This window comes from Schistocerca nitens, chromosome 6 (genome assembly GCF_023898315.1).
Source record: "Schistocerca nitens isolate TAMUIC-IGC-003100 chromosome 6, iqSchNite1.1, whole genome shotgun sequence".
Classification (NCBI taxonomy): Eukaryota; Metazoa; Arthropoda; class Insecta; order Orthoptera; family Acrididae; genus Schistocerca; species Schistocerca nitens.
This window is the reverse complement of record NC_064619.1, coordinates 749,507,558-749,532,767: the sequence shown is the minus strand read 5'-3', so window position 1 is coordinate 749,532,767 and position 25,210 is coordinate 749,507,558. Positions and strand designations below refer to the sequence as shown.

General features: G+C 42.8%; 1 protein-coding gene across 1 annotated transcript in view; it reads left to right on the top strand.

Moving 5' to 3' along the window:
* The window catches only part of LOC126263619 (UDP-glycosyltransferase UGT5-like), a 169,216-nt gene that overhangs the window by 89,162 nt on the left and 54,844 nt on the right, over positions 1-25,210 (top strand). Inside the window, exons 5-6 of the mRNA XM_049960705.1 lie at positions 11,863-12,114; positions 24,651-24,971. Coding sequence (XP_049816662.1) covers positions 11,863-12,114; positions 24,651-24,971 — 573 coding nt within the window. The remainder of the gene's footprint in view (positions 1-11,862; positions 12,115-24,650; positions 24,972-25,210) is intronic.

Genomic DNA, 25,210 nt, shown 5'->3' with positions numbered 1-25,210 from the left:
AACTATTATTCTACCAGTTATACTGTATGGGTGTGAGACTTGGTCTCTCACTGTACAAAATGAAAAGCCGATTCGAGTATTTGAAAACAAAATTTTGAGGAAAATTTTCGGAGCAAAAAGGGATGACATTAGCGGAGAGTGGCGAAAACTGCATAGCGAAGAGGTTCACGAACTCTATTCAAGCCCTGACATAATCAGTATTATTATATCACGTAGGCTGCGATGGGCGAGTCACGTAGCTCGAATGGATGAGGGCAGGGCAGCGCGCATAATACTGGTAGGGCACTTAGAGGGAAAACGTCCTTTGGGGAGACCGAGGCGTAGATGGGAGGACAATGTGAAGGCTGATTTGAGGAGCCTAGGTATTGAAGGTGAATGGAAGGAAATAGCCCAAGCAGGGACAGATGGAGAAAATAAGTTGCTGCCGTAATGGACTGTCGAGTTCGGTATGACCTGTGGGTGTGTGTGTTGATATTATTCTATACTCATTTGACCAGAAATACTTGTCTTCTTTCGATTTCACTTCACTGACCCCTACTATCTGTTGCTGTTGATATTATTCTGTACTCATCTGACCAGAAATCCTTGTCTTCTTTCGATTTCACTTCACTGACCCCTACTATATTTTCAGTGTTACCTAACATAATAGGAAATGAACTGACTTGGCCTCTTTGAAATCAGAAAAGCATATATTGTTCAAATATTTTCATGTAGTATGCACAAATACTAGTAGTCCGTAATGTAAGTAAATCTATACTTTTATTTAAATACCACTGACAAATATCTGACCTGGTTTTTATTGTACACACCTGTATCCATTTCAAATGTGCCTCCACGAAATGCTTAATTCGCCATACATGTGTCTGAAGTATTCCATCGTACAATTTTCCTGTATAAAACTGATATGCTTAATACTTGTAGAAAATGTTTCCAAGTCAATGGCGAAAGACTACGAAGCATTAAGGATATGGCATAATTTGAGAAGATAGTCAACTATTTTCTATTACAGGTCACCAATAATACTCGAATAAATCAAAAAGCATAAAGGATAAAATCTCAAAAAAATATATTGCCAAAAAATGGCTCTGAGCACTATGGGACTTAACTTCTGAGGTCATCAGTCCCCTAGAACTTAGAACTACTTAAACCTAATTAACCTACGGACATCACGCACATCCATGCCCGAGGCAGGATTCGAACCTGCACCGTAGGGTCACGCGGTTCCAGACTGTAGCGCCTAGAACCGCTCGGCCACATCGACCGGCAAAATATATTGCACACTCTTTACAATGCTTCATAGCTTTCCGTACTATATACGAGATCAAACACAGTGTGTGTTTCTCCTCACAATAACGTCACAAATTATTAAGCACATTTTTTGAGAGGGTTGGAGGTTTTCTACATTTTGTGTTATGCTGGCATGCGTTTACTACCCTAAATTAACACAATATATTCTTACAAAATTACTACACAGGTGTGTGATTCCTGGCCAGCGGTTATTTCCGTAGCAGTACGAAAATACTTGTTCACTTCGATAATTACTCTCTCTGGAAATATCAGCGGCTTCTACGACCTTGAACTGGAGTCTGCAACGCATTTAGCAACTTCTAGCTTACCTGTAGTGGTAGCCCGTTAAGTCCCACAGAACAAGAACTGTGGCGATAACTGCCACAGAAAAATACCGACATCTGGCAGTTATTTCCATAGTCGCTCGAGTTCCTTATAATCACAATTGGTATTACCCGCCAAAACTGAACTGGCAAACAGCGCGGTGGCTCCAGGGAACGGCCGTGCACGTGAAACGCCTTTACGGTCGCCCCCTTAAGCCACCGCTCTGTGACCAACTTTGTGCTGAAAGTAGTGTCTAGAGAGAGCGCACAAAAGTGTAGTACGCTGTTCCATGAACAAATGGCCCGCAGTCTCACAGATATTTCCACGACCTACAGAGCACCTTCCTGATGGTCTAGACCTGACATGACGCGAAAGCGTAGTACGATCATCGGTAAACAGATGGATCAAGGCACTGTTGGAAGTTATTGAAATAACTGCTAGTATTAGATGGGCGGCTACTTCTCAGTAACCGCTTATCTCTATCAGTTACGTTATCTTTTGTCACCTCTACAGCAGTTCTCAGGAGAGAAACCAAGCACGGTATTCTCCCGCGTCTGCATTTTGCGTAATAAACGCTCCGTAATTGTCCTGTCTGCCATAGAACGACCTCCAGAGTGTCATATCCAGAATTAATCACAGTGTAGCTGTGTTTAAGAAGTCCTGCAAATAATCAGATTTCGTAACTGCCCCTTCCTTCCTAACCATATAAAACACAGTAGTGTGACTGCTCTATTGTATCTTGTAATTATCCATCAGGTTTCGTCTTCTGGAGAAGGCTGCTCCAGACCTGTCTTGCACAGGGGTGACCTTGGGCAACGGTTCACTGTGACACCCATTTTGTTGATCTCTTGCCATCTTGTTGGCCTTGAGAGCTAGTTCCAGTAGGAGAGTTGAGCTTGTGACGTCATTGTTCAGCTATCTTGGACGCTATAAATTATGATAATATGTCGTAGATCATCTGATAAGAATCATATAGTGCTAATTTGCTCATAAACTACGCTAATCAGGTCACAATTTGTACTAACGCGGTAATAAATTACTTGATAATGGTCAAATTACACTGAGGTGACAAAAATTATGGGATGCCTCCTAATATAGTGCACCATCTCGACGTGGCATGGACTCAAAAAGTCGTAAGTTCCCTGGAGCCAAAGTATTGCCGGTGACGTATTTTGTGCACGAACTGACCTCTCGATTAAGTCCCATAAATGTTCAAAGGGATTCATGTCGGGCGATGTGGGTGACCAAATCATCCACTCGAATTGTCCAGAATATTCTGACATGGCGCACTGTCATCCATAAAAATTCCATCGTTTTTGTTAACATGAAGTTCATGAATTGCTGCAAACAGTCTCCAAGTAGCTGAACATAACCATTTCCAGTCAATGATCGGTTCAGTGGACCAGAGGACCCAGATTATTCCATAAACATAGCCCACATCGCCACATTGCACAGTCTCCTGTTGATAACTTGGGTCCATGGCTTCGTGGAGGGTACGCCACACTCTAACCGAACCATCACCTGGTACCAACTGCAATTGGAGCTCATCTGACCAGTCGACGGTTTTCCAGTCGTCTAGAATCCAACCGATATGGCCACGAGCCCAGGAGAGGCGTTGAAGACGATGACTTGCCGTTTTAGTTTTTTTTTAATCTCATTTTGTTCTATATTGTTCGTTGTAGTTGTTCGTGGCGGACGTCCGATGACACCCATTTCGGTTCTTCGTTGATCTGTTCACTCAGTTTTTTTTTATTGCGGAGGGTAGCTAACCCTCTGACCGAGCACGCTGAGCTACCGTGCCGGCTATCGTTAGCAAACGCGCTCGCGTTTGTAGTCTACTGCCACAACCCGTTAACGCCATATTTTTACCTAACTGATACGTTCATCGTACGTCCCATACTGATTTCTGCGTTTATTTCACGTAGTGCTGCTTGTATGTTAGCACTAACAAGTCTTTACAAATGCTGCTGCTCTCGATCATTTTCCGAAATGAAATGTCCTATGCGTCTAGCTCCAACTAACAATATCTGTTCCAGAATGAGATTTTCACTCTGCAGCGTAGTGTGCGCTGATATGAAACTTCCTGGCAGATTAAAACTGTGTGCCAGACTGAGACTCGAACTCGGGACCTTTGCCTTTCGCGGGCAAGTGCTCTACCACTGAGCTACCCAAGCACGACTCACGACCCGCCGTCACAGCTTTACTTCTGCCAGCTCTGTGAAGTTTGGAAGGTAGGAGACGAGGTACTGGCGGAACTGAAGCTGTGAGGGCGGGTCGTGAGTCGTGCTTGGGTAGCTCAGTGGTAGAGCACGTGCCCGCGAAAGGCAAGGGTCTCGAGTTCGAGTCTCGGTCCGGCACACAGTTTTAATCTGCCAGGAAGTTTCAGTAACAATATCTGTTAATTCCTGTCGTGCAAGCATAATTTTGTGGGAAACCTTTTCACGTCATTCGCCAGCTCCGCCAGTGCACTGCCCTTTTATACCCGTGTACGCGATACTACAGCCACCTGTACACGTGTTTATCGCTGTCTCATGACATTTGTCGCCCCAGTGTATGGTAATTAGGTCATCAATCATCCCGACCGTCATGCTATAGACATAAACAGCCTCAAAACTGTGCCAGCCCATAGACAGTCGCAATACTTATATAATCAATTTCAAGACAGTCTTTACTATTCAGCAACTCCAATTGTGAATATCTGCCATTCCTGCTTGCTGATAAATCGAGCTATGGTAAGAATATGGAAAAGTGGTTACCTGACTCCTTCCAGTCAGCGAAAACGTTGAAAAGTTTTCTGTCGTCGGTTTCAGTGAACACAGTCTCAAAAAGTTCAGGAACAGAAATATTTTTTCCTTTGATATTGAGGAGACTTGTTTTTTGTCTTCTGTAAGAGTAGTTTGACGCAGTTCTCGATTGGTCTATGCACTGAATTTTCTACCTCTTTGCATAAATTCTGCAACCGATATCCATTTGTGAACCCGCTTACTGTATTCGTGGCATGGTATACCTCTACAACTTGTAACTCCTCCCTTTCACCCCACCCCCTACCCCCGCGCCCGCACACACACTTTCTTGCGTTACCAAATTCACTTACCTTGATATCTCACGAAGTGTCCCATCGACCAACCCCTTCTTTTAGAAATGTTTTCACATAATATTCCTTTCTCCCCAGTTCGACTCAGTACGTCTTTACTGTTTATTGTATACATTCTACCGATCTAATCTTCAACATCATTCTGTAACACATTTCCAAAAATTCTGTTCTCTTCCTGTTTGGTCTGTTTATAATCTACGTTTCACTACCGAACAACGTGACACTACGGACAAATACATTCAGAAAAATCTTTCTATAACGTATTAAGAAACTTCTTGTTATTCCCAGTTTGTATTTTATATCATCTCTACTTCGGCCATCGTCTGTTACTTTGCTACCCGAATAGCAAAACTCATCTACAGCTTTTAGTGTCTCTTTCTCCAGCTTAGGAATAAATTCCTGTGCATCCCATGATTTAATTCGGCAATATTCCATTATGATTGTATTACTTTTGCTGACAATCACCGTATAATCATTTCCAACACACTATCCATCCAGTTCAGTTGACCTCCCGAGTCCTTTGCCGTCTCTGACTGAATTACAGTGTCACAGGCACACGTCAAACTTTTTTATTTCTTCTTTCCTAACTTTAATTAAACTGAGCTAAACTCCTCCCGAACAGGCCACCAAGGCGCAATGGTACCGACTGGCCGCCGTGTCATCCTAAGCCCACAGGCGCCCCTGGATGCGGATATGGAGAGGCATGTGGTCAGCACACCGCTCTGCCAGTCGTATGTCAGTTTCCGAAATCGGAGCCGCTACTTCTGAATCAAGTAGCTCCTCAGTTTTGCCTCACAAGGGCTGAGTGCAGCTGCTTGCCAACAGCGCTCGGCTCTAAGTGCTAGGCCAGCCCGACGGCGGTTAACTTTGCTGATCTGACGGCAACCGGTGTCACACTGCGGCAAGGCCGTTGGCTCCTAACTTTAATTGCGTTTCCAAAAGGGAAGGTGAATAAACTATTCAGGTTTGCTAGAGTGCTGGTCCTGGTATGAATTCATGTGAGCAAAAACTGTGATTCTCTTCAGCATTTACGGTAACTTTCCTTAAAAATTTCATATTCGCCATTGACTGTAAATATTGTATTGTTGTTGTTGTTTGTTGTTGTGGTCTTCAGTCCTGAGACTGGTTTGATGCAGCTCTCCATGCTACTCTATCCTGTGCAAGCTTCTTCATCTCCCAGTACCTACTGCAACCTACATCCTTCTGAATCTGCTTAGTGTATGCATCTCTTGGTCTCCCCCTACGATTTTTACCTTCCACGCTGCCCTCCAATACTAAATTGGTGATCCCTTGATGCCTCAGAACATGTCCTACCAACCGATCCCTTCTTCTGGTCAAGTTGTGCCACAAACTCCTCTTCTCCCCAATCCTATTCAGTACCTCCTCATTAGTTATGTGATCTACCCATCTAATCTTCAGCATTCTTCTGTAGCACCACATTTCGAAAGCTTCTATTCTCTTCTTGTCCAAACCATTTATCGTCCATGTTTCACTTCCATACATGGCTACACTCCACACAAATACTTTCAGAAAAGACTTCCTGACACTTAAATCTATACTCGATGTTAACAAATTTCTCTTATTCAGAAACGCTTTCCTTGCCATTGCCAGTCTACATTTTATATCCTCTCTACTTCGACCATCATCAGTTATTTTGCTCCCCAAATAGCAAAACTCCTTTACTACTTTAAGTGTCTCATTTCCTAATCTAATACCTTCAACATCACCCGACTTAATTCGACTACATTCCATTATCCTCGTTTTGCTTTTGTTGATGTTCATCTTATACCCTCCTTTCAAGACACTGTCCATTCCGTTCAACTGCTCTTCCAAGTCCTTTGCTGTCTCTGACAGAATTACAATGTCATCGGCGAACCTCAAAGTTTTTATTTCTTCTCCATGGATTTTAATACCTACTCCGAATTTTTCTTTTGTTTCCTTTACTGCTTGCTCAATATACAGATTGAATAACATCGGGGAGAGGCTACAACCCTGTCTTACTCCCTTCCCAACCACTGCTTCCCTTTCATGCCCCTCGACTCTTATAACTGCCATCTGGTTTCTGTACAAATTGTAAATAGCCTTTCGCTCCCTGTATTTTACCCCTGCCACCTTTAGAATTTGAAAGAGAGTATTCCAGTCAACATTGTCAAAAGCTTTCTCTAAGTCTACAAATGCTAGAAACGTAGGTTTGCCTTTCCTTAATCTTTCTTCTAAGATAAGTCGTAAGGTCAGTATTGCCTCACGTGTTCCAGTATTTCTACGGAATCCAAACTGATCTTCCCCGAGGTCGGCTTCTACTAGTTTTTCCATTCGTCTGTAAAGAATTCGTGTTAGTATTTTGCAGCTGTGGCTTATTAAACTGATTGTCCGGTAATTCTCACATCTGTCAACACCTGCCTTCTTTGGAATTGGAATTATTATATTCTTCTTGAAGTCTGAGGGTATTTCGCCTGTCTCATACATCTTGCTTACCAGATGGTAGAGTTTTGTCAGGGCTGGCTCTCCCAAAGCCGTCAGTAGTTCCAATGGAATGTTGTCTACTCCGGGGGCCTTGTTTCGACTCAGGTCTTTCAGTGCTCTGTCAAATTCTTCACGCAGTATCGTATCTCCCATTTCATCTTCATCTACATCCTCTTCCATTTCCATAATATTGTCCTCAAGTACATCGCCCTTGTACAGACCCTCTATATACTCCTTCCACCTTTCTGCTTTCCCTTCTTTGCTTAGAACTGGGTTTCCATCTGAGCTCTTGATGTTCATACAAGTTGTTTTCTTCTCTCCAAAGGTCTCTTTAATTTTCCTGTAGGCAGTATCTATCTTACCCCTAGTGAGATAAGCCTCTACATCCTTACATTTGTCCTCTAGCCATCCCTGCTTAGCCATTTTGCACTTCCTGTCGATCTCATTTTTGAGACGTTTGTATTCCTTTTTGCCTGCTTCATTTACTGCATTTTTATATTTTCTCCTTTCATCAATTAAATTCAATATTTCTTCTGTTACCCAAGGATTTCTACTAGCCCTCGTCTTTTTACCTACTTGATCCTCTGCTGCCTTCACTACTTCATCCCTCAAAGCTACCCATTCTTCTTCTACTGTATTTCTTTCCCCCATTCCCGTCAATTGTTCCCTTATGCTCTCCCTGAAACTCTGTACAACCTCTGGTTCTTTCAGTTTATCCAGGTCCCATCTCCTTAAATTCCCACCTTTTTGCAGTTTCTTCAGTTTTAATCTACAGGTCATAACCAATAGATTGTGGTCAGAGTCCACATCTGCCCCTGGAAATGTCTTGCAATTTAAAACCTGGTTCCTAAATCTCTGTCTTACCATTATATAATCTATCTGATACCTTTTAGTATCTCCAGGGTTCTTCCATGTATACAACCTTCTATCATGATTCTTAAACCAAGTATTAGCTATGATTAAGTTGTGCTCTGTGCAAAATTCTACCAGGCGGCTTCCTCTTTCATTTCTTAGCCCCAATCCATATTCACCTACTATGTTTCCTTCTCTCCCTTTCCCTACACTCGAATTCCAGTCACCCATGACTATTAAATTTTCGTCTCCCTTCACTATCTGAATAATTTCTTTTATTTCATCATACATTTCTTCAATTTCTTCGTCATCTGCAGAGCTAGTTGGCATATAAACTTGTACAACTGTAGTAGGTGTGGGCTTCGTATCTATCTTGGCCACAATAATGCGTTCACTGAGCTGTTTGTAGTAGCTTACCCGCGTTCCTATTTTCCTATTCATTATTAAACCTACTCCTGCATTACCCCTATTTGACTTTGTGTTTATAACCCTGTAGTCACCTGACCAGAAGTCTTGTTCCTCCTTCCACCGAACTTCACTAATTCCCACTATATCTAACTTTAACCTATCCATTTCCCTTTTCAAATTTTCTAACCTACCTGCCCGATTAAGGGACCTGACATTCCACGCTCCGATCCGTAGAACGCCAGTTTTCTTTCTCCTGATAACGACATCCTCTTGAGTAGTCCCCGCCCGGAGATCCGAATGGGGGACTATTTTACCTCCGGAATATTTTACCCAAGAGGACGCCATCATCATTTAATCATACAGTAAAGCTGCATGCCCTCGGGAAAAATTACGGCCGTAGTTTCCCCTTGCTTTCAGCCGTTCGCAGTACCAGCACAGCAAGGCCGTTTTGGTTATTGTTACAAGACCAGATCAGTCAATCATCCAGACTGTTGCCCTTGCAACTACTGAAAAGGCTGCTGCCCCTCTTCAGGAACCACACGTTTGTCTGGCCTCTCAACAGATACCCCTCCGTTGTGGTTGTACCTACGGTACGGCTATCTGTATCGCTGAGGCACGCAAGCCTCCCCACCAACGGCAAGGTCCATGGTTCATGGGGAAAGAATATTGTATTACAATATCACAATTCACTATCAACTCTTAAAAAATTCTGTGAGACTGCGAGCCAACAAGCCATACAATTGTGTATTTACGATAACATGTTGTAGTTATAAACATAGCATTGAATATGTCAGTATGATTACAATATGACTATACAGGACTCTTTTACAGACACGAGGATCTTTCCCGGTTTTCCACTTTTCGGTAACGATCGCTTTCAGCGATTAGGCTGCTCAAGCACTTTGTCGGACTGACTTCTCAGTATCTTTTTCCGAACATATGTTCAGCATTGAAGACTAGCTTCCTTGAAATTTGGTATAGTCTACACTATCTGATCAAAAGAATCCACACACCAAGTAATGGACATTAATGTGGGGTGTGCCCTCACGTCGTCTTTATAACGGCTTGGAGTCCGCTATGAAACAATTTCAGTGAGGTGCCTCAATGTCTGTGGAGAAATTCCAGCGCATTACTCTTCAAGAGCCGAAACCAGAGGACGTAGTAATGGACAGGGGGGTTTGGAGCGGTGTCGACTTCCTTACTCATGTCAGACGTGTTCCACTGGGTTGTGGTCAGGACTCTGGGAAGTGCAGTACATCGCAGGAAGTTTACTGTCCACACAAATCATTATCTCTCAGGAGGTGCTTTAATTACAGGGGTCATTGTTACGCTGATAAACTAAAATAATCGTCTCCAAACCGTTCCTCTACTGTACGCAGTACATAATTATGTAATATGTAATCCTTCCGGATTTATTGTTTTCTTAAGCACAATAGGGGTATCAAATCCTAACCATGAAAAACTCTGACTATCGTAACACTACCTCCTCTGTACTATAGAGCTGGCACATGGTGGCATTTAAAATTTTCCAGGAATTCGCCAAATCCATTTCCTTCCATCGGTTTTCCAAAGGGTATGGCGTGATTCATCAGTTCGAATGATTTATTACACGTCCAACGGCGTCGCTCTTTACAGACCTCCGGCGTCGCTTAGCAATGACTACAGAAATGAGTAACTTACGAGGAGCTGCTCGACCATTATACGCTAGTCTTTTTAATTACCTGTGAACTGTCTCTCTGCTACCTGGACTGCTGGTAGCACAAGTGATTCCTTCTGCTGACTTCACGCGAGTTTTTTACAGTTACACCACGCAATGCTCGATGGCCCGTGTCCATAACTACAAGATTCCCTCCCAGGCTTGGTTCAGATGCGGCCGTTGCTTACCATTTCCATTTTACAATTTCATCACCAACAGTCGACCTATGCAGCTATACAGAGGTTGAAAAAACCGTGACAGATTTGTTACTCTGTTGATATCAAATGACAAGTCTAGATTCTAGGTCACGGACGTCTCCTGCGTCGTCCCCTACGGTCCTCGGGCTATGGGACCTCATCATCACCATACGAGGGGCGTCTCAAAAGTCCGTGCAAAAATAAAAAATACTTACGTGTTTTGGGTAAACCTTTTTTATTTTTGGACATAGTCTCCTTTTAGACTTACGCACTTCGTCCAACGCTGTTCTAATTTGTTGATCCCTTCCGAATAATAGGAACTGTCCAAGTCTGCAAAATAGCTATTAGTTGCTGCAATCACATCCTCGTTTGAATAAAATCTTTGTCCCGCCAGCCATTTATTCAAATTTGTGAAGAAATAGTAGTCCTAGGGAGCCAAGTCTGGAGAATAGGGGAGGGGGGGGGGGTGTAAAACGAGTTGGAATCCTATTTCCATTAATTTTACGACCACAACTGCTGAGGTGTGTGTTGGTGCATTGTCGTGATGGAAAAGGACTTTTTTGCGGTCCAATCGCCGGCGGTCCAATCTCCGGCGTTTTTCTTGCAGCTCGGTTTTCAAACGGTCCAATAACGATAAATAATATGCACCTGTAATAGTGCATGATGACGATGAGGATTATCCCTTGCGAATCCCAAAAGACAGTCGCCATAACCTTTGCGGCCGAAGGACTGGTCTTCGCCTTTTTTGGTGCAGATTCTCCCTTGGTAACCCGTTGTTTAGATTTTTTGGTCTCAGTAGTATAGTAATGTATCCATGTTTCATCCACAGTGACAAAACGACGCTTAAAGTCCTGCGGATTCTTCTTGAACAGCTGCTAACCGTTCTAGCAACAGTTCGCACGATTCCGTTTTTGGTCAAGCGTGATCAATCGCGGAACCCATCTTGCGGATAACTCCCTCTTGTCCAAATGTTTATGCAAAATATTATGTACCCGTTCATTCGAGATGCCTACAGCACTAGCAATCTCTTAAGTCTTCTGTCATCCATCACCATATCATGGATTTTATCAATGATATCTGGAGTTGTAACCTACACAGGGCGTCCAGAACGTTCAGCGTCACTTGTGCCCATATGGCCACTCCGAAAATTTTGAAACCACTTATAAACTGTTCTAACCGAAGGTGCAGAGTCACCGTAATGTTTATCAAGCTTCTCTTTAGTCTCATGAGGCGTTTTGCCTTTAATAAAGTAATGTTTAATCACCACAAGAAATTCTTCTTCGTACATTTTTTGACCATCACTCGACTTCCTTGATTCACAGGAATGCCGAACAAATAGACCAATATGGCTGAAACTTGGTGTGCCTTCTTTCCAAAGATGCTACTAAGTAAACTTGATCTCGATTCGCGCGGGTGGTGCCATCTCTAGGACTTTGCACGGACTTTTCAAACGCCCCTCGTACATTAATTAAATGTCGGGTGACATCTGAGGTCTCTGAGGATACAGTCACGTTCTGAGCCCAGCGGTTTGCTATGTGCAGGTCACCATGGAGCTGGTGCTGGACATCCAGGGCATGACGGGCATGTGGAGCGACTGGCAGCAGGTGCTGGCCATGTGCTTCGACGCCCACCAACACCCCGAGGTGCGGCGGCTGGCGCACTCCCGAGACCACTACGACCTGGTCGTCGCCGAGATCTTCTACGCCGACTGCCTGGCCGCGCTGGCCCACAAGTTCGGCGCGCCGCTGGTCGGCATCATCTCCAGCATGGCCATGCCCTGGGCCCACGACAGGGTGCGTACAGCTCCGAGCACTGCTCCTCACTGGTGGGAGGGGAGCGGCAGAGTGGCCCAGAGGCGGGGCGAACCCGTAGCTCCGGAGTCTCGCTACTCGCAGTGTACGTAGCGAGACTGCTCGGTCGAATATACGCGCGCTCGTAGGGGCTCCGGAACGACACAGAGAATGAAATACACAACAACAGCAAAGTAGAAATCGCTTACTTAACACCAATGCATTGCAGTGGAACACAAGTGCAAGCAAATCCAGTGTACACTCCACAATAATCCAAGGCCGTAACACACAGTAGAACAGGGAAAGAGGCTGAGTACTTGCAATCGTAGGAGACATTCCACTGGAGGGGGCACACGACAGCTCGTGGGGTGTCCGGACATTTGCCACGCCGGACATTTGCCACTGTTTTACCTGCTCCGAAGTGTTGGGTCCCTTGTCTCTCCTCCCACCCCTCCTCCTCCTCCTCCTCCTCCTCCTCCTCCTCCTCATCCGCCCGCCCAGTTTGCTTTCGAAGTTCCTAACGTGACCATCAGTATGGAAGTTATTACAACGAACAAGGGCAGGCCTCCTGCTCATTAGAAAGGTTACGCGTATCTTAAACCGAGGGAATCTAAAGAAGGTGTTGTTAAACGGATGTGCTTACGCCGAAAAGCGGATCATTGCAAGGGAAAGCTGCTTTCGAGGAACGGAGAAGTGTTGAGCGTATTAGAACATCTCTGTGGACTACCTGACGATGCAGCTCTGAAAGTGAGAAAGCAAGTGGAAAGAGCGAAGAGAAGGCCTGGAGGAGAAACTACACAGTTATCGGAGATATACGCGGATGAAATCGGAAATCTACATAATAAAGTTTATGACTTTGTTATAGTGATGCCTAATTCAGAATCTATGAAGAGAACCGTGCGTCGTCGGTGGAGGCAAGAGCGGGGGAACCGACAAGAGCCTAAGAACTCTTATGAAATTCATCTTCATGAAGATATATTAAAAATGGGAGATGGCAGTAGTTTTCTTCTGGAAGACGATAGAGTAGAGGTGAGAATAATGATTTTTAGTGGAAGCAAAGGAAAAGAAAGTTTAAAAACATGTTCCCATTTTTTTATGGATGGAACATTTAAGAGATGCAGCCAGCAGTCTGGACAGATCTACACCATACACGTAGTCTTAGGAGGCCCGATTAAAGAAACAAACATTCTTCCTACTGTATTTGCACTGCTCCCTGATAAGAAGAAAGACACATACGTTAGTCTGTTTCGTCTGATAAAACAGGCAGTCGCTGAGTGGTGTCCCAAACAAGAAGGTGGACTTTGAGGCAGCTGCGATATCGGCCAATCGTCAAGTTTTTTCCACAACTGAAATAAATGGATTCTTCCATATGAAGAAGAGTTTATGGAGAAGAATTCGAGTTTTCGGTCTAACTGAGGAGTACCGCTAGAACGAGGGTTTAAGACTTCACGTCAGCATGTGTGCAGCGCTGGCAGTTGTAAAACCGGAGGACGTAAGCAATGGATGGATTGAGATTCATGCAGAAGCTCCTGATAACGGAATGTTCTCTCAGTTTTTGACTACTTTGTGGATAACTGGCTAGAGAATGAGGATATCGCAATAGAAATGTGGGACTGTTACGGAAAAAGGCACCGAACGACGAATGCTGTTGAAGGTGGCACAACAAAATAAATAGTATTATTAGAAACCCTCGCCCTAGAATCAACTATTTGGTGGAGTGCTTGAAAAAGGAAGCAGAGCTCACAAACTGCATGTGCATGAAATTGGAAATGAATCTTGAAGGTAAGAAGAGGAAGAAGAAGTACTTGAAGCTGGACGACAGGATAGAGAGCATCGTAAAGAATTATGAAGAGACTGGCAACATTAGGCCTTGCTTGAAAGCCATTGCCCATATTCAGAAACTGGACTAAAATACGTTAAAAATAATGTATTAAAAACTATGAAGACCAATGAGTCCTCCCAGATTACTGAGATAAAATTATTAAAGCCATTGCCCATATTCAGAAACTGGACTAAAATACGTTAAAAATAATGTATTAAAAACTATGAAGACCAATGAGTCCTCCCAGATTACTGAGATAAAATTATTAAAACACTGAAGCAGCATTATCGGAGCTAAGATTAAGTTGTAATTGTAAATAGAGTGTACATTAGTTCAGCGTGTTTAGGCTGATTTTACACACGCCAGAACGGTAGATGGTCCGTTATCATTTTCACGGTCCAAAGCCTGTGCAAAGTGTGATGCGAATCAGCCTTTAATGTAAAAATTAAAAAGTGTTTCAAGCCTCACAAAAGTATCCCTATTGTTGTCACGTTAAGATAAATTTTTTCTACCTTACAATATTATGGCCATACTATTAAATAATTGTGAGTTCTAAAATAATTATCTGACGCTTCAGAATCGCTACTATCACCTAAAATATCATGGTTTGTTATACTGATAGTATACACTTTTGTAAAAGAAAATGGGAACTGAACCTTTGAATTGCCCTAAAACTGACATCCCAAAACTGATCTGATCCTAAGGTTGACAATTTTGGCACCTCAAATATTTTTTATTCAAGTTTAACCGCAAACATTTATAGTAGATGTAAATCTACTTAAGTACATTTGGATATAGTCTTTTAAAAATTAAAATTTCTTACTAAATTGTTGATTATCTTTAAAAAGGTCAGTAAAAGCAAGGGGCATACTACTGAAAATTAATTGTTACTAAAGAACATCAGAAACAAATGTATTAGACCTACTTTTCTTATACATTAGAGACTTTTTGAAAAGATATTTGATCATTTCCTCTGTCACCGACAGGGATATCTATTTCTTCTTTGGTGAAGGAATTTCGGAAAATGCATTTACTAACTCCACTTTGGTGGCACTGTCATCACTAACATTACCGTCGCTGCCGCGCAGTAAAGGTACTTACTGAGTCTTTCCTCTGGTTTACTTAATTTGGGACCAGAATCTCTTTGGATTTTCCGCCACATTTCTAGAGCGAGTTTCGTTGTGGAAACTATTAAATGCATCTCGCATTGAAATCCGCACCAAATTTCGAGCCTCAGTAAAACTTCACAAATCTTGGAGATTTTGCGTTCGTCTAAATTATACGTGCCTTTTGCGGTGGTCCTGCAACAGCTTTCTGTCGTGTTTTGTGTACCATGGGGGATCAGTGCCGTCTCTTATTAATTTATTTGGTATGAATATTTCGAGTGCTGTTGATACTATTTCTTTGAACTTAAGCCACATATGGTCTTCATTTACATAGTTTGGAAGGATTGGGGACTATCTCTTAGAAAGACATCACGTGAATTTTTAGCTGCTTTTATAAATAGATATATTTCGCGTTTAGTTTTGGTGAATTTCTTTGTTACGGAAATGAGCCTCGCTACGACTGCGTGTTCACTAATCCCTGAATCCGTCGTGATGCTCAGGATTATTTGTGGTTAAGATGTCAAGGGTGTTTTCGTAACCATTTACAATTTCAATGGCCTCGTCAACTAATTGTTAAAAATAATTCTAAAAAAGCATTTAGATCAATTACGGAAGTCCCCAACAGGGGACTGACATGCGTTGATATTATCAAACAGTGCATTTATAATCGCTAGGCATTAGCCGAAACCTTGATTTGTCGAATAAAACTTGCAAAAAGAACGACTGACTGCTATCGATCTATCTTCTGAGCGATCATAGGCCCTGTAGACCACGCGCTGCATCAACTACCTGCTTCCACCGCCTTCTATCTCTCGCAGCCTCTCTCCACCCTGCGGAAATTCGTAATGCTGCGATGTCTTTCTCTATGTCATCTTTCCACCTTGTACGAGGTCGTCCCAATGGTTTTGTTGCCTGGAGAGTTCCTTCAAATGCTTTCTCGGTGATTCTGCTGTTTTCCATTCTGCCCACATGTCCAGCCCATTGCAGTCTCCTATTTTCTAATTTCTGGATGATAGTGGGTTGCTTCATTAACTGATAAATTTCATTGTTCTTTCCAATTCTCCATGCGCCATTCTCCAACACAGGTCCCCAGATTTTTCTCATTACTTTTCTTTCGAAAACATTCAGTTTTTCTCTTTCATTCTTTGTAAGCGTCCAGCTTTGTGAACCGTACAGTACTACGGGGCAGATAATAGTGTTGTATATCTTCATCTTTGTAGTGATTGACAAAGCTTTACTTTTTAGTGGGTTGCTTAGTGAGTACAGACATACTGACCCTGAGGCTATTCTTTCATTTATATCCATTGTTATGATATTTTTACTGTTGAAACGTGGTCCAAGGTATTTAAACTGGAGAACTTTTCTGAATTTAGAATGTTGGTCAATTTCAAAGTAAGGATTTGGGTTTATGACTCGACCTATTCCCATATGTTCAGTTTTCTCTTGGTTAATCAAAATCCCGATTTTGCTGGTACTGTGCCTCAGAGATCTGTACATGTCCTTCAGTTCTTCTTCAGTTTCACTCAGCAACACTATATTATCTGCATAAGCCAGGAGTTTTACTTCACTGTGTTCGAATCGGAGACCATTGTACAGAACCACTTGCTCTAATGCAAAGTTGAAGAGGACACAAGAAAGAGCGTCTCCCTGTCGTAAGCCTGTTTTAATTGGAAAGGTGGGGGATATGCATCCTCTGAACTTTGCTGCTGCCTGGGAGCCATCCATGCACAGTTGCATCATCTTAATGATTTTACTGGGTATGCTAAATTCTCGTAATGTGTTGTAGAGACTATTTCTGTGGATGCTGTCGTAGGCTCGCTGGAAGTCAATGAAGAGACAATGGATGTTTTTGTTACATTCCCAGTATTTCTCAAAGATTTGTCGCATAGTAAACAAATTATCAGTTGTGGAACGGTTTGTTCAAAATCCAGCCTAGTAATCTTGAATAATGTTTTCTGTGTAAGGTTTACGTTTTTAATGATCATTGACAGGATTTTGTATGTTATGTTCAGCAAACTGATTCCTCTGTAATTTCCACATTCCATTCTGTATCCTTTCTCGTGTATGGGACAAATTATTGCAATTTTCCAGTCTTCAGGCCGTGTTTCAGTTTTCCAGATCATTGTTATAAGGTTATAAATTTCTTTGCGTAGTTTGCTTCCGCCCTCTTTTAACATCTCTGCTGATATCTGGTCCTCGCCTGCTGACTTGTTGTTTTTGAGCTTTTGAATGGAGTGGATCACTTCCTATTCTGTGATTCTACTTTCGTCATTATTAATGCTGTCACTCTCAGACAGTGCGTAATTGAAGGTTATGTGCGGATCAGTGCAATTTAACATTTCTGAGAATTACTCTTTCCATCTTTCTAGGATACCTTCCAGCTGCGTTAGCATATTTTGATTTTTATCTTTTATGAATAGGTTTTCACTTAGATAATCTCTCTTACTTTTCTTTGTATACTGAAACAACTTCTTTCAGTTTCCATTCCTGCTTTCCACTTCTATAGATTCTAGGACTCCAGTTAGATATTTTCTTTTCTCTGTTCGTAGAACTCTTGCTGTTTCTCCTCTAACCGCATTGAAAGTCTCCCTCCTGTCCTCACTCTCCTCATTATGCAGCCACAGCATCCTGGTTTCTTTCCTCCTTTCTACTGCTGCACGTGTCACTACAGTCTCTACTCTTTCCCAAGCCTTCTCGACACTATTTATGTCCTCTTCAGCTCCCTGCAATGCTGTAAATAGGTTATTTATTTCAATCACATAGGCTTCTTTAACAGACAGTTCCTTCATTCGTTCAATGTCTAAATTAGGTTTTGGTGTTGCTTTTGGTTGTTGATTCCAAATCATCTTGATTTTCATCTTTCCAACCACTAGGAAATGATCTGAGCCAATTTCTGCTCCTCTGTACGTTCTGACATCTCTTATAAATGAAGTGAAACGTTGATCTGCCATAACACGGTCAATCTGATTTACTGTTTTGCCATCTGGAGAGCACCATGTACCTTTGTGTATATCTTTGTTAGGGAACATCGTCGAGCACCGAGCGAGGTGGCGCAGTGGTTAGCACACTGGACTCGCATTCGGGAGGACGACGGTTCAATCCCGTCTCCAGCCATCCTGATTTAGGTTTTCCGTGATTTCCCTAAATCGCTTCAGGCAAATGCCGGGATGGTTCCTTTGAAAGGGCACGGCCGATTTCCTTCCCCATCCTTCCCTCACCCGAGCTTGCGCTCCGTCTCTAATGACCTCGTTGTCGACGGGACGTTAAACACTAATCTCCTCCTCCTCCTCGTCGAGCAAATTCTCATATCATTTGACAGTGCAAAGTTGATTATTTTTAATCCATTTTCGTTTGTGGTCGAGTGCTTGCTATGTTTTCCTATTGTGGGGATGAACATATACTCTTTACCTATTTTTCCATTAAAGTCTCCTAAGATAATTCTCATATTTCTTGTTGGAATACTTGCGAGTACTCTCTCTAATTCTTCACAGTAGGGGAAAGTAGGGGAAGCGTGCGCAGCGGGTAAACATGCTCATCGCTGTTTCTATGATTTAAAAGCTTTCTTGAACTTTGTAACCAGTGCTACACCTAGCGGCAGGTTAGCAAACTATTTTCGTCTGCTCACTGAGCCGCCTTTACGGTCTCACGTTCAGTGAGTTTGCAAATGGTGAAACGTGACGTTATGATCTAATTTGCAGTCCTCGGGATTTAAAACGTTGAGTATCTGTTTATTACGTTGACTAAATTTACTTGTGATATAGTTAAAGCCTGTATGTCATGAGTATGTTTTGACATGAGTCCTGTTTGGTTGTAATTAGTTTTAAGAAAATTGTGGACAAAATTTATTTCCAAGACACTATGGGGTAAAGGTGCGCACCGATTCGCACGTTTCCCCCTCATGTAGTTAAATACCAGCAGGCCACCAAACGTCCGTTTTTTTTTTGTTTTTTTTTTTCTTTGTTCTCAGATGCCGAGAAAGTACGTCCGGAAATCAGAGCAGTACAGTTATACTGTAGACACGCTTAAACAAGCAATACATGCAGTAAGAACAGATGGGAGGAAAATCAGAGAAGTCGGTAGGAGCTCCAAAATACCAGAATCAACCATACGAAAATACCTCGCGAAGCCCATTAACGAGGTAACACAGCCAAGTTTGGGGTGTAAGTCTATTTTTCCAGAAAGTTTTGAGCAAGAAATGGTTGATTTTTATCGTCCTTCTTTGCAACTTGTTCTATGGACTAACACTTAAAGCCTTGCGGAAATTGACATACGACTACATGGAGAAGAATGGTATTAACCACAATTCCAACACAGAGAGTGGCTTAGCCGGCAAAGATTGGATGTACAGTTTTCTTAAGCGCCACCCGACCATCAGACTGCGGCAGACAGAAAATACTAGTGTGAATAGAATCAATGCTTTCAGCAAGGAAGAAGTTACTCGATTTTTTGACAATCTGCTAACTTTAAAAGAAAAACTGAATATTGATCCCACAAGAATGTACAACCAAAATGAAACTGGCATAACCGTTGTACAAAAGAAGTGTTATAAGGTGTTTGCTACCAAAGGTTCAAAGAGGGTAGGCGCTGCAACTTCCGCCGAGAGGTTCAAATGGTTCAAATGGCTCTGAGCACTACGGGACTTAACGTCTGAGGTCATCAGTCCCCAAGAACTTAGAACTACTTAGGCCTAAACGTAACTAACCTAAGGACATCACACACATCCATGCCAGAGGCAGGATTCGAACCTGCGACCGTAGCAGTCGCGCGGTTCCGGAGTAAAGCGCCTAGAACCGCACATCACTGGTGAGTTTGTATGAGAGCTGGAGGTCATTTCATACCTCCTATGATGATTTATCCAAGAAAACGAATGAGTGCAAATCTTCAGAAAAATGCACTGGATGGGGCCATTTAATGTTGTTCCGACAATGGGTGGACCAACACAGAACTATTCAATGAGTGGCTTCTCCATTTTAAAAAACATACTCTCCCAACAGCTGATGAACCAGTGCTCCTCATACTGGACAACCACAACAGCCCCATTTCCATTGAAACTTACAAGTTTTGTAAAGAAAACCACATCCACATGGTCTCTCTGCCACCGCACACGTCCCTCCGCCTACAACCCTTGGACCTAACCTTTTTTGGCCCTTGAAGAATGCTCTTTGTAGAGAATATGGCCTTTTCATGATACGAACTGGGCACCAGAGAATTACTGAGTACAAAGTTGCTGAACTTGTGAAGAATGCTTTTCTTAAAGTTGCTACATTGTCAAATGCCTTATCTGGCTTCCTTGCAGCTGGGATTCACCCATACAACCCCGACAAGTTTTCTGGATTTAATTTTGTCCCAGCTCGAAAACTAGACGAGCTAAGAGTGGAAGCAGCCACAGATTGTGACAGTCCTTCAACATCCGCAGCACATAAGACCACATCGACTGCTACAACTCCATCTGTGGGGCTATTTGATGACCCTACTTCCTCAACATCCACGGGAGGTTTTACTGAAAGCCATAAGAAGTTTATGACTTATCTACCAGCTTTTGACCTAAAGAAGAAATCTGATAGGCCTAAGCCCACTGACGTTAAAACAAGAAAGCCCAGAGGAAAGCAGCACTCTGAAATACTAACTAGCACACCCATGAAAATAAAGCTTGAGTTGGATACAGAAAAGAAAAAGGAAAAAAGGTGAACGAGCAAAGAACTGCCAATAAAAACATAAAAGTTGCTAGAAAGCTTAATCTTGGCAAAAGGCCTAAGCCTAATGCAAAAGAAAGTATGGATAAGAAGAGACTTCAAAAAAAGAAAAGCGATAATCAGACTTTTGGCAAGAAACACTTACAAAAGAAGGTAAACAAAAAGAAGATGATTGAAGAAGAATCAGACGATTCAGATGTTGACGAAGTTCCACTGTGTAATGACGATGATATCGGCATGGAGCTGTTTGACCCTGGCGCACTTCAAGGAGCCGACGACGAGATTTGCGGAGTTTGTGGAGATCACGGTACAGACAGGGAACTGTGGCACACATGTACTTTGTGCACAAGATGGTACCATGCAGCTTGTACCGCAAATGATTCTGCTAAAGATTTTTATATGTGATATGTGCAGTGAAGGACTTATCTATCTTGTTAAATCCGTAGGCCCCTAACATCAAAGAAAACTTTGCATTTTATTTGAAAACCAATAGTCCAGAACTATGTTAAATTTTGTAAAATTTGATTAAAACTTATGTTTAAGATAATCTAATATGTGCCTTTTCAATATAAACTTTGGAACAAACCTTGTATGTTTTTTTTTTTTTTTTTTTTTTTTTTTTTTTTTTTTTTTTCCTCTCCAGGTATTACTGCGTATCAATTCTTCTAACATGCGCACAATTACCCCACCCGATGCGCACGTTTCCCCGACGTTCAGGAAACCGTGCGCTTAGGTAGTGTCTTGGAATTTTGTTTTTGGTGTGTTTATTTTTTAGTGTTTTGGGTTATCTTAATTTTTTATAAATACTAGAATAGTTGCTCTAAGTTTGATATAAAATAAACTTTATTTAACGAAGTCAAAATTAAAAAAAAAAGAGTTCCGCTTAGGTACGCACGTTTCCCCTACTCATCTTTCTCGTCCTCAGTTGAATCTTCAGTCGGTGCATGGACATTTATGAATGTTATATCGTACCACTGGTGTTTGATTGTTACGTAAGACATTCTTTTGTTAAATATTAACCCGATTAACAATCCTGTTCTTAACAGCCAAACCAGTACCAAATTCATGATGTTTTTGATCTCCCCCATAAAAAATGACACCATTATCCTCCGTGTGTGTCTCTTCTCAAAGCCACCTAACTCCCTGTAGAGCTACAATGTCTGCCTTGTATGTTTTTAGTTCAGATATCAAAGTCGCTGCTGCAGCTGGTTTATTAAGACTACGAACGTTCCATGTCCCAAATGTGAAGCAGTGTTTCTTGTTCCTATCTCGTCAATTCCTGTTCCACAGCCTATGTCCGTTTCCTCTGAATCCATTATCCGAGGCAAATCTTGATGTGAGCCAGTAGGCCACGTTACGAGCGCTGCGCAGGTTAAATTGGTGATGGGGCTGCCACCTCACAGCTTCAAAGCTTGCTGAGTAATATTCTGGATTACCATTTCCTAGGTAGATTGCGTTTCCCAGGCTCCGAGCTCTGCCTGCCAGTCTGATTTGTGTGTCACACACAGTTGGTAAATGTAAATGTAAAACTTGGCGTTCGTTCACAGTGGAGTTACAAATACATGACACGTATTGTTATGGTCACCACAGTAAAATCGAAAAACGTGTTTGTGGTATTCGTGTCCCAGCAAATACCGTAACGATGGTTATGCGTGTCGCCATCAGTCAGCCTCCGCTGGCAATGGATCAGCTACTACACCGGAAAGAAACACACAATGGTACCAGTTACCGGTCAAAACAGTGTTCGCCTTTAAGCGAGGACGCCCAGTACTGTGGCTTGACCTACTTTCTCAATTTTCGGAGCCTGACTTGTAAGAGACATACTGTCCACCACAAACATTCTGCGAAATAAAGGACGCATAATGTCATTGACACAGCTAACGAGCTTGATTATCATTCTTCGTGTCAGTATATCACACAGACAAACAAACCTGGCAGAGAAATTAAATTAAAAAAAGTTTTCACTCTTACATCGAGAGCACAACCCTTCACTGAAGAGCTGCAAAATATGGCCACAGTAGAAACTAGTTAAACTGTAATATACACACTATTCTCGGAAGAAAATCATGAAACACTAGAGAGGTTGAAAATAAATCCAACGTAAGAAAGTTCTTATGTCTTCGTGGAACTTTTAGCGAGTGCAACAACTCAATCTACGACTCTGCTTTAAAAGATTGTAAGGGGTCCGTAGGCCCTTACTATAAATTTGCACTCGGCACAGGTCGATAGGGCGAACAATCGATTGTGTCGTGTTGCGAGAGCGAGTGTGGAGTTGAGCCAGTGTCATGTTGTGGGTAGAGGTGTGTGGAGGCCAGTTGTTGAAATGCAAGGCTTTAACGGTGAAGAGAGTCGCCATCGCCGTGGTTAGACCCCTTTGTACTAGAATAATATCGGGAAGGTGAAGAAGTATTATTACGAAAGTGATTAGTGACATTTCTAGGGCCGATATTTGGTTTCGCGTCTACCGCGCCGGCATCACCTTGGATTGCAGTGTTGGATTGCAGTGTTGGATGCAGTGATGGATTAGCGTGTGATGATAATGGAAAAGGAAGAAGCCTGTGCTGAGATTAGCCGTAATTAGATATGTATGACGAAGGCAATGGCTGTCTCCTCCTTTTTGTGTTTTTGAGACGAATATAGGTTCGTAATTAGTGAAACTGTGTTGGTGTTTTTCTTGTTACCAGACATTGCATTATTACAGTATTGAGAAGGACGAACTGGAAAGTAACAACTTCCGTAGCAGTCAATTCCGATTGCCAGCCCCATTAGGTACACGGTCACATTAATAATAATTATTGGGCTGCTATTCGATCAGATCAGGTCGGGATAAGTAAACGGAGGTGTTACAAGATGCATGTCAATAATATGAAAAAGAATATCACTATCTAATGGATTAACATTCTCTGCAACCACAATTTTGTTTACACCATCTATATAATAGTGACCAATTTTTAGTGCAGTACTTCACAAAGACGCGCAACCCACTTAGCTCACGCCCGTGTTGCAGTAGCTTACGTGTGTGTCTGAAGCCTCAGAAGTTCAGGAAAGGCTGCACTTCTATCGAACCAAACAATTTACAGTCTTGTTGCTAGCGGGCCAGGACAATTACATACACCGGCACGTCGGTAACTCGCAGCTATGACCGCATCCTGGCTCAAGACGCCTAAACAGACTGCTGAGTAACAGTTACTGACTATTGTCACTTGACAGACAGAGTTTCTCTTATTCGCCTTCAAGTTTTCGTGCTTTTGTATTCGTGTATGTTGCGTGATTTCTGTTGTGTGGTTTTTCGTTATCTACCGAGCAGTGTCTGCCGGTCCATTAATCGACTAATCTCTACAGTAACGGGAAATTTTCTAGTAGTTTCAGTTGTTTTATGTACCCAATTAATGGTAATATGAGAGGCGATCAAAAAGTTTGCGTTCGAAGGTCACACTAACCACTTACCTAAATGTCGATGAGTATATACTCACATCAATGTCGCTCTTTCTTTCATATACGCTGCAGCAACTCACACAAACGGAAACTTTTTGATCGTACTGTATATAAGTAATTTATATATCATAAGTATGTCATAAGTAATTTTTATATCATACTCGAGCCAAAATTTGGGCAAACGTTATTTTTTTAAATAACTGTAATCTTGTTATGCAGCTTCCAGTACATACCATTCGTTGCGGTCACAGTCAGTGGAACAGTCGATTAACTGTTAGCATATTCAGCTTAGTGTTTTAGGCTGAGAAAAGTGGCATGACTATCGCTTTAGTTCCAAAAACTATTTATTGTATGTCTAGTGACACCAGATAGCTCGTATGTCTTCCTACAAGGCACCCACTTCGCACCATCCTTCTCCAATAAGCCTCACTTAAAGCAAAACAGTCACTCTGCTCTAGCTGTCAGAAAACTTCTTTGATGCAGATGGGGAACCCGGACAACCCGGCCTACATGGACTCCATCAACTTCGCGAGCTCTGCGCCCTTCACCTTCTGGCAGAGGCTGCAGAACACGTGCTGGTACGTCTTCATGCGCTTCGGCAACTGGTGGATATCGGAGCGCGTGGTGGATCCTCTGGCCAGCGACCTGTTCGGCGAGGACTTCCCGCCGACCAGCGAGCTGGTGCGCAACACCAGCCTCGTGCTGGTCAACAGCCACTGGAGCACCGGCGGGCCCTTCCCCAGGGTGCCCGGCCTCGTCGAGGTGGGCGGCCTGCACGTCGGCCAGCCCGCGCCGCTGCCCCAGGTACTTACCGCAGCCAGAAGGGTGCGGCTGCGGCGCTTCTCTGGCTCGCCACGGTCGTGATCAGTTACCTCATAGCCTCAAGGCTCCTCTAGGCCTCGTTAGGGCTGACCTCTCTCCCAGGTGGCCGGCCGGTGTGGCCGTGCGGTTCTAGGCGCTGCAGTCCGGAACCGCGGGACTGCTACGGTCGTAGGTTCGAATCCTGCCTCGGGCATGGATGTGTGTGATGTCCATAGGTTAGT